This window comes from Myxine glutinosa, chromosome 12 (assembly GCF_964187855.1).
Source record: "Myxine glutinosa chromosome 12, kmMyxGlut1.1, whole genome shotgun sequence".
Taxonomy (NCBI): Eukaryota; Metazoa; Chordata; class Myxini; order Myxiniformes; family Myxinidae; genus Myxine; species Myxine glutinosa.
In genome coordinates this window covers 93,329,221-93,343,861 of record NC_136272.1, presented here as the reverse complement: position 1 = coordinate 93,343,861, position 14,641 = coordinate 93,329,221, and the positions used below count along the sequence as shown (strand labels likewise).

At 50.0% G+C, this 14,641-nt stretch overlaps 1 protein-coding gene across 3 annotated transcripts in view; it reads right to left on the bottom strand.

The window, feature by feature from the left end:
- Window positions 1-14,641, bottom strand: part of LOC137437612 (proton-coupled folate transporter) — a 129,273-nt gene that overhangs the window by 29,583 nt on the left and 85,049 nt on the right. For all 3 annotated transcript variants that reach the window (XM_078766089.1, XM_068132083.2, XM_068132082.2), the window contains one exon: window positions 2,610-2,693. In XM_078766089.1, the coding sequence (XP_078622215.1) occupies window positions 2,610-2,693 (84 nt within the window). The remainder of the gene's footprint in view (window positions 1-2,609; window positions 2,694-14,641) is intronic.

Genomic DNA, 14,641 nt, shown 5'->3' with positions numbered 1-14,641 from the left:
GCGAGCATGGTGGCGTTAGCCAAGGTGAGCTTCGCGCCCGTGAACGCCGTGTCCATCTGCTCGGTCCAGGTAACGTCGCCTTTGCCCGGCTTACCTCGGAGAGCTTCGTGCAGGGGGCGCAGGAGCTGGGCGATATGGGGCAGGAACCGATGGTAAAAGTTCACCATGCCCAGGAACTCCTGCAGCCCTCTGAACATGCGGGGGCGCGGAAACCCCTTCACCGCCTCCACCTTGGCCGGCAGGGGGACGGCTCCGTGCCTGGTGACACGGTGCCCCAGAAAATCGATTATGGTGGCGCCGAACCGGCACTTTGCGGGTTTCACAATCAGGCCATGCTGGCCCAGGCGTTCGAAGAGCGTGCGGAGGTGGCGTAGGTGCTCTTCGCGGGACGCGCTGGCGACGAGGATATCGTCCAGGTAGACGTAGACAAAATCCAAGTCACGCAGGATGCTGTCCATCAGTCGCTGGAACGCCTGAGCCGCATTCTTCAGACCGAAGGGCATGCGCAGGAACTCGAAGAGTCCGAATGGCGTGATGACCGCCGTCTTCGGGACGTCCTCCGGCCTGACGGGGACCTGATGGTAGCCGCGTATGAGGTCCACCTTCGAGAAGAAGGACATGCCCGCCAAACGGGCGGAAAAGTCCTGAATGTGGGGGACGGGGTAGCGGTCGGGAGTCGTGGCGTCATTGAGACGGCGATAGTCCCTGCACGGTCGCCATCCCCCGCCGGGCTTCGGCACGATGTGCAGCGGCGACGCCCAAGCGCTCTCTGAGCGCCGAACGATGCCGAGTCGCTCCAGGGTAGCGAACGCCGCTTTTGCCACCGCCAGCTTCGTCGGCTCGAGGCGGCGTGCCCGGGCGTAGACCGGTGGCCCGACGGTGGGGATGTGATGGGCCACCCCGTGCTTGACGGCCCCCGCCGAGAAGGTGGGCCGCGTGAGGGCCGGGAAGCCGGCGAGGAGGCAGGTGAATGCGTCCGCTGCCGGAAGCGTACAGACCAACGTGGCCGGAACCGAACCGTTCGGCAAGCCGCTTGGCAAGCCGCTCATTGAGCTGGGCAACGCACAAGCGAGCGAGCTGAACGTCTCGGCCTGGACAGGACGTCTGCGCTTGACGTCGACCAGGAGCCCATTAGCGCACAGGAAGTCCGCGCCAAGCAGTGCCATGGGCACGTCGGCGGTGACGAACATCCATCGGAAAACCTGCCCTCCAAACCGCAGAGAGAGGCAGCGTTTTCCGTACGGATGGGCGTCCCGTTCGCGGCAAGCAGCGCGGGGCCCCCACCCGCGGCGTGCTTGTCTGACGTGCCGGCGGGAACGACACTCACCTGCGCTCCCGTGTCGCACAGGTAACGGCGCCCGGAGAAGGTGTCCGTTATGAACAGCAGGCTGCTCGAACGGCCGGCGCTCATCGCCACTATTGAGCGCCGGCCCGGGCGTTTCCCGACCTGTTGAAGGAGCATGGCGGATGACACTGCCGAGCTTCGTGGCCGAACTTGGCGTGGAACCAGCACCAGGTGGTGGAGCTGGAGGAGCGCGGCTGGCTCCGCCAGGCCGGTGGAGTTGGCGGGTTTCCCCGCGGTGGCGGTTTTCGCCGCGGCGGTGGGCGGGGCGTGGCGGCGGTCACGAGGTGCGTATCAGCATGCTGCGTATGCTGTATAAGCTGATGCTGTGGATCAGCAGCATCAGCAGCAGCATCAGCAGCATCAGCCACGAGGGCCGTGACGGCCACGCCGACTCTCGCCCGCGTGTCCGAAGCGGCGAAGTACTTGTGCGCCTCGGCTGCCAATGCTCGGGGTTCCGTTAGCCCGGTCCCGGCCAACGCGAGGCGAACCTGCGCTGGAAGTTGGCGACGGAAAAGCGCCCGGAATAGAGAACCGGGGGCTTCGTCGCCCAACAGTGACAGCATATGGTCCATTCGGACCGACGGGCGCGTGTCACCGAGCTCGGGGAGATCCAGGAGGCGGTCGGCCCGTGCGTCGTCCGTGAGGCCGAACGTGGCTAGGAGTAGCCGCTTGAGTGCCTCGTACTTGTGGCCGTCCGGTGGGTGGCGAAGGACGGACACAACTCGAGCGGCCGTGCCGGGCCCGAGGGAGGCGACGACGTGGCAATAGCGCGTGTCATCGCCGGTGAGGCGCCGAAGCTGAAATTGGGCTTTGGCCTGGACGAACCAGACTTCGGCCTGAGCCTCCCAAAATTCGGGAAGTTTGATGAAGTTGGCCATGGCAATGGCGTCGCGTGTGGAAGGATCGCTCCGGCAGATCCAACGTCGAGGGGGTCACCAGTAAAGCGCGGCGTTACGCGCGCTGCTTGCGAGCAAGGAGGAAGCGGACAAGCGGTAACTTATAAGCGTCTTTATTTCAGGAGCTCACTGTAACACTGGCGCGCTCCGGGCTGCGCGCCCGGTGTATATCATGAGGCCACGCCTACCCCTCGGGCGTGGCCACCGCCCACTTGGTGCGCGGATTGATGTCACCACGCCAGTGGGCTTTTGTGTCCGCCACAATAGGACTCCACAAATAATTTGCTTAATCAAAGGGTCATTTTCTAGGTAGCTGGATATTGAAACGTTTGATGAAGGATAATATAAAATAGCTCCTTGGGAGTTACCTTGCTCGGTACTGTCGGCAATTTGTGAAGCATGTGAACGCAGTACTGCAGTTACACTTCCAGAAGGTCCACCCAGTGCTGCGGCTGCACACCACGTGTAGCACAGGAAGACAAGCAAGGAGATTAAAAAGTCGACTCTGGTACCACCTATCAAATGAGAAAACTACATATTGTTGCGAATATGGAATTTGGCCTCCATATCCGCTTGTAAATATTCCCCTATTTCCCCAATACTCCCCAACTATCCCCAATCCCCCATTCCCTAGTCCCATTGTCTGTAAACAACAATCAGTAGAGCCGACCTTCCCCTTTTTCCCCCATTAAATGTCGTGCCCAGGTCCACCGCATCTCACGTAGACAACTTTCGGACATCTTGCTAGTTATTCTTAGTCTATGTCAGTTAAGGACTCCTTTCCATTAATTCTGACTCTTCGTTGCACCAGAATGTGATTATATGGCACCAGTAGTGAGTTTAGGACCTTTCCCATACCTCCTTCCATCTTCTTCCCCAAACAACAACTACAACTACAACTACAACTACAACTACAACTACAACTACAACAACAATTACAACAACAACGACGCTGCACCGGGGGAGTGTGCGTCATCACACCGGCTCGGTTAGCCGCCATTGACAATGCGCGCCGGACCATGCGCTCCACGGGGTTACCACGAAGGGGCTGGCTGTCAGCTCCTCGTCAAGGGCGGAGCCGGTAACCCCCCCGCACGCACCCAATGAGAAGCAACGAGCCGATTCCATCTGGGGCGGAGCTAACGAGCCGAGGGCGTGTCACTCCCCGCCGGATCTACGCAGCCACTTGCCGGATGTGAGGTCAGATGCGCCCCCAGCCTGGAGAGAGAAGTTGCCACGTACGAGCGCTGAATACCTCCCCGCATCTCTGGACCGGACCGAGTCGATTCTGACCTTTGAGCCCAGGTGCACCTGGAGCCATCGATCCTGCCTTTCCTAGCCATCAAACCCCGTGTGAGTCAGCCTTTTGTCCCGTTTATCTGTCGTCTGTTGGGAATAATATAAGATTGTGTCTAAGTGCTTGTCTTTCTATGCTGTACCTCTCGTCCTTGTAATCTAACCTTCCGTAACAATATAACCTCCTCCGGAGGTCTTGAGAACTGAACCCTGGGTGTCGTGTCATTTTAATCCCAGCCGGGTGTCCTTTTCCTTTATTGACCTAGCGCAGCGCGATTAGTCAACGTTCGGGTATAATCGGGTAACTTGTGCAGACGTGGTCATACCAAAACCGCTCGGTAAATAACATCTAAGCCACGTCTGTAACAATATCTTGGTCAAGCCACTAGTTTAACTACCATACCGGATTATGTGACATAAGTGTAATGGCATCACTAAACTTTCTTGATTTGTAGAATGAAGACCACTGGTGTTGATCTGCATCTGAAGAAAGGTAGAATAATGGATGAAATCGATAGGAAGTCGATTGAGGCGTGCGAACCATCATGGAAACCAAGGAGAAGGTTAGGGTGGAAGTTCGTTAGGGTGGAAGGGATAATGCCGAAACTTTACCTTCACCTTGCTTCCCATGGCAGTTGGCATCCTCAATCAATGTTCTCTTGATTCCATCCATTGTTACCTCCATCTTTCACCCATGTCTGTTTCTTTGTTACTTGGCAAAAAAAGATTTTTTTTCACAAGTATGTTGATCACTCCGGTTTGTGCGTGTGTGTGTGTGTGTGTGTGTGTGTGTGTGTGTGTGTGTGTGTGTGTGTGTGTGTGTGTGTGTGTGTGTGTGTGTGTGTGTGTGTGTGTGTGTGTGTGTGTGTATGTTTGTCTGTCCGCTCACTTATACTTGCCTACAGGTCACAATTTTAACCCGATCTTCACGAAACTTCACCAAATAGTAGAGTTCGTGGTCCGACAAAATCCTATTATTTTTGAGGTCAAAAGGTCAAAACATCAACATAGGCCAAAGGTCAACCACTTTTTGCAAATTTCTAAAATCCTCAATTTTCATCCGATTGACTTGAAATTGGAATAAGATTTTCATAACAGTTAACTGAATTCAACCAACAACTATTTTTGAGGTCAGCATAGGTCACAAGATCAACATAGGCCTAAGGTCAACCACTTTCTTTCAAATTTCTAAATCCTCAATTTTCATCCGATTGACTTGAAATTTGAATAGGATTTTCATATCAGGTAATTGAATTCAACCACCAACTATTTTTGAGATCAACATAGGTCACAAGATCAACATAGGCCTAAGGTCAACCACTTTCTTTCAAATTTCTAAATCCTCAATTTTCATCCGATTGACTTGAAATTTGAATAGGATTTTCACATCAGGTAATTGAATTCAACCACCAACTATTTTTGAGATCAACATAGGCCAAAAGGTCAACATAGGCCAAAGTCAACCACTTTTCTCAAATTTCTAAAATCCTCATTTTTCATCTGATTGACTTGAAACATGAATAGGATTTGCATATCAGCTTACTGAAACCAACGACCAAATATTTTTGAGGTCAACAAAGGCCAAAAAGTCAACAAAGGCCGAATTTCTACAATTGTCAATTTTCATCCGATTAACTTAAAATTTGAAGACGATTTGAATAACAGGTCACAGAATTCAACCACCAAATTATTTGTGAGGTAAAAAGGATGCTTTACTGAGTGCCATTCTACTTTGCTCTCTTTTGCCAACTGCTGCTATTTGAGTGATTTTTCATTTGTTTGTCTGTGAACAGGATATCTCAAAAAAGCTGCAGACGGATTCGGACGAAATTTGGTGGAGAGGTTGGGAGTGTGACAAGGACGAAATGATTCGATTTTGGTGAAGATCCGGATCCTGATGTGCCATGGACCTCAACGTTTTGTCATTGTCCTGATATGGCTGCCGAGGAAATATCCCAATGGATTCACACTGGTATGGACATTTATATTCCCTCAGGTACCTATCAAGTGAAGGTTCATTTCCATTCATGGTTCACTCACTCCAGCTTGTGGATCAGCAATTGCTCAGCAACCACTATTTCAAGCAGTACCATGTGCAAGGGTCTCTGGAGTCCAAATGTCTCTTCCGCAAAGCAAGTAACCTCTGTAAAAGAGTTGTTGAGGATGCCAAGGCAACAATATGCTGCTTCTGCAGCTGATAACATTGCGACTCAGCAGCATGGGCCTCGGGACTTTTGGCGGATTACCAACAGTGTACTCAACCACAATAAATCTTCGACACCTCCTCTTTTTCATGGACCAGAGGTTGTTACTTCACCTCTGGATTTCAACACGGATATCGATATAATTAGTTTGATGGTGAGCTCCGATCATCAAATATGTTATCATATGTGAGAAACAACTCTTAATTAAGACGTTACCATGCTCCGTAAGTTCGGCAAAGAAGGAGTCACGTGACCTCTCAAATGCGTTAATTATTCAAAAACCGAAAATAGTACAAACAACCTATACATTGTTTTAAAGGTAATTTTTACTGCTCATCTAACTTCACGTTATTGTCGTGTTGCACTCCCGAGTTGATTTATTTACGAAACCGAGGTAATGTCTTTACTACACCTTCATCCCTTTCCACCACTTAGACCCCTCCAGACCCTTTACACCCCTTTGACCCTTTACACTCCTTTACACCCCTTAGAACATCTTTAGACACCTTTCAACCCTTTACACCCCTTTGACCCCTTAGACCCCTTTTAACCCTTTACACCCATTAGACCTCTTTAGACCCTTTACACCCCTTAGATGCTTTAAACCCCTTCAACATCTTTAGACCCTTTAAACCCCTTAGATTCCATTCGATCCTTTACACCCCTTAGACCCCTTTACACCCCCTAGATCCATTTGACCATTTACACCCCTTAAACTCCTTTGACCATTTACACCCCTTACACTCCCTAGACCCTTTACACCCCTTAGACCCTTTTGACCATTTACACACCTTTAGACCCCCTTACACTCTTTAGATCCTTTACACCCTTCAGACGCCTTTCGATTCTTTACACCACTTTAAACCCCTTAGACCTTTTACACCCCTTAGACCTTTTACACCCTTTAGACCTTTCCATACCCATTTCTACACTTTTCAGACCTATTAACTTCTAAAGAAACTTTGGCCAATTTAAGACCATTTGGACACTTTTGACCCCTTTTGCTCTTTTGTCCTTAGACACCTTTAGACCCCATTTGGCCTTTTTAAGATCATTGATTTTTTTAACACTTTAGACTCCTTTATGACCCTAAAAAAAACTTTGGACCCCTTAGATGATTAAAAAAAAATTCCTCCCAAAATTGGTTTTGACGACCTTTTCTGTGCACTATTCGCGTTGCATCAAAAGTTGCGATGATAAATCTAAACTGATATCTCAAAGTGAAACTGATGTTGAAACGTGAAACTGAAACTATCATCGATGATGAAGATGATCTATGGATCATCGAATGGGAAACCAGAATAAAATGCTGTGGGAAATTGCTGAAATCAAAGCTATGGGAAGATAGAGAGAGGGGGGAGGTCGGAGCTGAAGAAACGATGTGGAGGTGCCTGGAGTTGGTCTGTTGGTATGGAAAGAACTTTGGTGATCTTCCATCAGGCTGTCGGCCCAAAACATGCTAAACCTGTTTCCCAGCTGAGCTTTCATAATATCACGCTCACTCCTGAGCAGTACTTCGGAGGTACAAGTATGGATTGGAAATATTCGCTGATAGAATGGAACGACGCTGTCGAGGTTACCAGCTGCACCCATTGTGACATCTGCTCACTGAATATTTACATTGAATTCCCATTTCTATCAATACACACTCCAAAGGAAATTGCTCATTTCAGGTGAGACATTTCAGCTAGTATATATATTGTTGCGGATCTCCAACGTCGGCCTTCCCCTTATCAAGGGGGGATTAATCCCCTTGTCCTTTTACTGGCCGACGTGATCCCGGGGCTACCACGTTCCTTCTGGTCAGCGCTGAATAGGGTGGTTGGTCGAATTGGTCCTATTACCTAAGTACCAGCGCCTTCCGGGAAGCAAGGAAATAACCCAACCCGAACCACGGCCTTAGTGGACACGCCGAGTGATTAGCGAGCCGCGATTCGGGCCGTTAGCAGGTACTAACCCCGATTCGAGCGATTGTCAATCGTGCCACGCTTACCCAATTAAGAAATCACTAAGACAATCGAATTAAGAGGAAAACAGGAAGAACAGGTAATTTATTCACACTTTGTACAAATAAGAAGAGGAAGAAAAGAAGCAAAAGGCAATGTACAGTGAAGAGGAAGAAGCAGATACACAGGGCAGCCTTATACAGTCTTATACTTATCCCTGGACACGGGCCCGTTCACACTCAGACTCACTCTCAGACTCACTCACACGGGGTTGTAGATGGTCGGGTTGAGGGTCCACCGATGGCGTCCACAGCTCGCTCCGGTCCCCGACTCGTACCACGAAGCAGATGGTGATGGTAGGCAAGCTCTCCGCGTGGCGTAGGTGCGAGGCAGACAATTATATATCGGAGAAAGGTCGGCTGGCTGGCGATTATATTGCGTACGCAATAGGTGTACCGGCACCTTTATACGCGCTCCCGGTATCGCTATGTACAATGCGCCACTTCCCCCAATGATGTTACCAAAGCGCCTTTCCACAAAAGTCCTTCTCAATCCTCGAGCGCCTGCCTCTTAACTCAAGCCCACAGCGCGTTTCTCCTCATGACTCAGCACACGAACGTGGTGAGCGCCTCTCCCTTAAATCCAGACTCAACTCTGTTCAAGCGTCTCTCCCTCCTCATAAATGAGGTGGGGGCCTCGCGTGAAGGGTTTTATTGCCACGCCCAGTGAACCCTCTCGAATCTCTAGCCACACCCTGTCAGGCGATCTCACGCGAGCCCTGGTTGGTTGATGGGGTCTTACCGGCTCCGCCCTTGATGGCTGCTTGACGTGGCCACACCCCCACCCTTGCGCTCCACCCCCTTTTCGGGCCTTACCTCGTGGTCTTTGGGCTGGTTTGAGCGAGCAAGAGCAGCAAACGCTGCTGGCAGCCAAAGCGTAACAAACTGCGAGGGGCAATGGGGTGCAGACAGGATAGGCGCAATGGAGTCGGGTGGAGGGAGGCTGCAAAATGGACGAGGCCTACTCTTATTTGTTTTACACAACGCAGATGCAAATACTGGAAATGGCCTTATCCTAAACACATACTATGAAATAACTAACGTTCTAAGGTGACCTATGTGTTGCATGTGGCCTAGCTATGGGGTGCAACCTTTAACCTTTAATGATGTTACCTGTGTGGGTTCTCAAAACCGCAATATATATATATATATATATATATATATATATATATATATATATATATATATATATATATATATTGTTGCGGATTTGAGAATCCTTTTTTTATTGTTGTAAATATCACCCTGAGTAGTGTAATGATTCCTTGTAAATACCTCCGTTTTGTGTGTAAAGGTCAAAGGTTGTCCTCTTAGTTAGTCCATATACATGCACGTAGGCCGCCATATACCCTTCTAAATAGTTATTTCCTTATTATGTGTATTAGTTTAAGGCTGTGTTTCCCATTAGTTGACTCTGCATTGCATCAAATTGAAATAAGGTAGAATCCCCTGTCAAGTGTAAAGCCTCCATTGCCAACTGCATTGCCGCCATTGAACACGCGACCAGCTCGGAGAAGAAAGGCGTGTCTCCACCTCGTCATCAAAAGGAGGAGTGAGCCCTTGCCGATCAACCAACCAAGCACGAGGGGTTTGGCTTGAGAGGGCGGAGAGAGAACGATCGGGGATCGGGAAGAATTCTTCACGAATTCTTAATCGGGGAATTAAGAATTCGTGAAGATTCGAGGGTGTGGCCTATATAACCCGTCACGCGACGCCCCCACCAGAGATGCGTCAGAGAGTTGGAAGTGCGTAAGAGTCCAGTTGAGGAGAAGCGGAGAGCGGGTTTTGAGGGAGGTGCGCTGGACCAGAGGCAGATTCTGCGGAGTAGGAAAAGAGCGTCGGAGACGCAGGAGGCGGAGGACGCATGAGACAGCTGCCGGTGTGAAACCGAATACGTGGAGCTGCCGGCTCCTCACTGCCAGCCCGAAGCGGGGCTGTGTTTGCCGGGTTTTCGCCTCGACCCCAAAGCGTGCATCGGAGCGCGCGCTTGGAGCCGGACCTAGACGCCTACCATCTGCCTGGACCCTCCTCTGCCGTCCCAAACCATTCCTGCCATTCCATCCTTTTGTGTACGTGAGTTTGTTTTGTGTGTCTTGTCCCTGGGTATAAGTTAAGCCTGTTTAGATAAGTTAGTATTTGCACTGTGTCTTCTGATCCTTCCATCCTTCTGTCTTTATTTTCGTATCTTTCCTTCTCCTTGGTTCCTTTAATTGTGTAAATAGTAGTAATAAATTATATTTGTTCTTCCTACCTTGCCTTCTTTCCTTTACATCCATTTCGTTTTAGTGATTTCCCCATTGGATACCTGTGGCACGATTTGGCGAACGTTCAGGATCAGGTCTAGTTACTTGCTAATGGTTCGTGCCACGGCTGCGAATTCGCTCGGCAATTAACATCTTGTCCGCGGTCGCGAACGGGGTTGCTCACCTGCCTCCCTGGAGGGAGATGCGCAACTTCAGGACTCACGTCGGTCAGTCATAGACAAGGGGATTAATCTCCCCTTCTTAAGGGGAAAAAGGGCAGACGGAGAGATCCGTAACAATATATATATATATATATATATATATATATATATATATATATATATATATATATATATATATATATATATATATATATATATATATATATATATATATATATACATATATATATATATATATATATTATTGTTACGGGTCGCGGACAAGATGTTACTTTGGGCCGAGCGGATGGTCAACCGCGACCGTTACAGGATCCCCGATTAGCCCGACTCCCCCAACGTTGACTAAATCGCGCCACAGATATTCAATATGGAAACCTCTAAAGCGACCGAAAGAGAAGGAAGAGAGAAGAAGACAGAGTTCGGAGGAATAACAGGATTTATTATACACACAAGCAAAAAGAAGGAGCGATCAAAGTTATTTACAAGCAATGGATGGAAGAAGCAGTCACACAGTGAATCGTTAGCTTATCTATGCAGTTTACTTAACCCCAGGACAACGATTAAGACAGACGACGTTCACACTTACACGGGGGAAATTGCAGGCAGGAATGGCGGAGGTGGGTTGCTGGAGAGGGAGGCAGGGTCAGGTCCCTGCAACCGGCAGGGCTGGAGGTAGCAGCTCCCACTCTTTGCGTTTTTGGCGGGAAAACCCTCGGTCGCGTCGACGCTGCTGATGCTGTGGACGTCACGCGCTGGCTCAGTCACACCTGCTCCTCTCCTTCTGGTGGAGCCGTCTCCCTCCTCTCAGCGCATCTCTCCAAAGCTTGTTTCATCTCCAAGTACCTCTCCTTTTTTTGGAGCGTCTCTCATCTCTCATCTCACAGCTCATCTCTCACCTCATCTCTCATCTCATCTCTCTTCTCATCTCTCCTCTCACCTCATCTGCCGAAGCAGTCCCTTCCAGTCGCTTTTATTACTCGGGTCGGAATCAAGCCGCCGGCTGCGAGGGCACGCCTACCGGGTCACTCACCGCGGTGCTGGTTGGCTGTTAGGGCTGTCCGATTCCCCCTTTGATCATGACGACGTGCCACGTCTGTGAGTTGGCGGCTCCTACCCCCCTCTTCTCCGAGATTAGCACATGGGCAATGGCGGCTTGCGGGATTGAACACCACTCGCACCGCTTTTGAAAGGAACTTTGGAGAGCGGAGATGATTGGGGAAATTGAAAGGGGCCTACGCTTATTTCGTTTGATACAATGCAGAGTCAATCTAGTGGGAAACACATATTTAGCCTACATAGAATAAGGAAATAAGCTATTTAAAAAGATATATCGTGGCCTGTGTGTAAGTTTCATGGAATTAACTAGGGGGACGTCCTTCGACCTTATTTACTCTACGAGGGTCAGTTAAAACACAGCAAACCAGTTCTCACATTCTTTACACTTTCCAAATTCGTTACACTGCACCCTCCTTTCTTCAGGTCCGTCACGGGCCTACAACTTTAATTTAGTGTGACACGTAGGTGTAGTTCCCTCTACTTTTAACCTGACCCTGAGTGTGACGATTTTAAAACACAAATAAGTATGTCCCCCTATTGCATTGCACCCTGTCTAACAGACTCAAGCCCACAGCTAACCGAATTACAGAATTGTTCTCAAACTATACATTTACGGTGGGGAGCATTATTTACAGTAACGTTATTTCTTATTTACAACGCAACCCAGGACCTGTGTTTTTTTTCTTTTTAGGGAACAAGAAAAAGAAATTCCTGTTGGGAGGGAGGAGACAGCACGCATTGCATCGATGCACCAGTACCAATACCACCAAAGCACCCAAAAGCACCAAAAGCACCACAAAGCACCAAAAGCACCACTAGGTGCACAGTCACCACTGTTCATAATAAACACAACAAAACAACTGGTGGTGGTCTTCTCTTTTTCTGCTGGGCCGATGTTCTTCCCGACGTCTTCTGGCTTCATGCGGCCTACTTGGAAATAATAAAAAGCACAACTTGTGTTCATTTTTTATTTAGGGCCCCAGGGGCCAACTAAGTGTGGTCCACCTGTTTGGCATAGGTGCCACCTTACCGAGGTCCGCAAGCAAGATTCCCTGGCCACTATGGCCGGTCTCCAACAGAGGTGCCCTGCCCCAGAACCTGGGGTCCATCAAGTGGTACTTGGCCACAGAACAGCGGTCCATAAAGTGGTACATCAACGCAATGCATGCTGGTTCTGAGAATCTCGTGCGCACAATGGCCACCTCACGCACACTCCCCTCGGCGCCCAATGGCGCACAGGTCCTCAAGTGGGAGACAAAAGGGGGGAAGACAAATGAGCGAGGGGTGTGGTCACAAGGGTACACGTCAATAAAGGCAATGCAGGGTGAAGTGCGTACGGAGAGCGAAGTGAGAAAAACTCGTCCCTACTGTACGTCACCCCCCCCTGTCACCTACACTACCCTTGCCTTTACCCCATATTTACAACAATTTACACCTTTACAAATTCGTCACTACGTCTTGTCTTCCCCATCTTTCCCTTCTACACCAAATTCGTCTCCAATCCCCCTATCCAAAATTTGCTATCACCAATTCATCATCAATCCTCATAAGGAGGGAGAGATGGGACATCAAGCACAATGTCACACCCACGTCATGATGCGTCTCACATTCCAAATATTTGCACAGTAAAATAACAAAACATGGCATGGTGTGGAGGTATGTCATCTTTACTTCAGGTGAGTGGATGCAGATGGTGCGAGGAGACTCCAATCCTAACTATCCTCTAAATGACATTAACACACTTTACACTACTCGGGGTCTCTCCCTGCCAATCCATTGGCCAACTTACACTATGGGTTCTAAAAACCAATTCCCATTGACCAAACTGTGGTGCTGCTCAATTTGGGGTCTCACTCCCCCGATTCATCTCCCTGTGCCCTGGCACAATTTCAGGACTGGGGTGTGTAACTCTCCCAGCAGGTCTACCCACCTGCACACCTCCACCACTGTAGTTGCCACCCGAGCTTACCTAGCTCCTCACCCTAACCTATCTAACTGGGGAAGGCCCCTCCTGGCTCTGTCACCCCAATGGTGCCCTCTGGCACTGGGCTACCCGGGTCCGTCCTCCGGATCCTCGGGCCCCATCCACAACAACTACCGGCTCCCAGAGCCGACCTGCGGCCTCACCTGGCCGACATCCTCACAGTGGTGGAGTGCCCAACCAACTACACACACTAACAGGCTACACGCCCAGCCATTTCCACAACACTAATGCACCCATCCAAAGACCATTCTTTCACCCGCACCACAGATGCCAATATCCAACCACAATTTACCTATACCCTCTACCTAACAATTACACTACCCTTCCCGGGTATCCGTGATGGGGGTCCACTCTTCCCCCATTCACACCTCCGCACCATCCGCTCCACTCCACAATTTCCATCATACTCACTCCACGACCATCCATTCCAATACTCCATACCATTTATTCCATACACCTGTTCTCCATTCACCTGTCGTTGCACACCTGTGCAATCATACCTGGTGCCACCTGCACCCTCCTTTCTTCCTGGACCATTTGGTCATCACAATACACATCACCTTCTCTCCCTCATACACTGCTCCACACATCTGTTCAGTTGCACACCTGTGCAATCACACCTGTTCCTTACACACTCTTCACAATACACTTCTGAATACACCTCCAACACTCACACGGCATCATCTCATCTAACTGCTCCCCTCTGAAACTTGCGCTTCCCAGTCGCCCCTTTAAACTATTGCGCTCCCTCGTCATTATAATCCACACTAATCTACCTGCATCCCCACTACAGGTATCCTTGTCACTAACTAACCTTAACGTTGCCTAATGTCATCTTCTAGGGCCCTACACACAATATCCTAACCCACCCGGGCTAGTTTTCACTGCCATCAACCCCATAAACTAGTGCTCCTTTGCCCCCCCGCTGTGAGGGATGGTGGATTGCCCATCCCACCACATCGGGGAGGTCCCACTATCAATTTTGCTCACCAAATTTCAGCCAATCAAAAATTTTCCAATTACTGCCAATTCTATTCCCTTTTCTAAATTTCGTATCAAATCACTATCACTATCACTATCACCATCATCACAGTCCGCTATATCCTAGCCTCGGTGCGTCATGACATCATTAATCTCGGCTTCGCAAAGCCGAGCAATGAATTCGGGTGGTTTGGTTGCCTGCAGGTTGAATCCGTCCGGCTTTCGGTTCAAGGGAGGTGGTTTGGTTGGGCCGAGGTTCCACGCACCATCTCGGCGCGGCACCTTGCGGTCCCGGGCCCGATGGCTCCATCTCCCCCGGTCGGAACCCCGTCCCCACGAGGGGGCACCGTGCCGCTTCCTCCCACTCGCCCTTGAACCGGACCGGTCGCCTGGCCCGACAAGGCCCGGACTCGACCGTGCGGGGCGGGGCCAAGCCCGAATCGGCAACG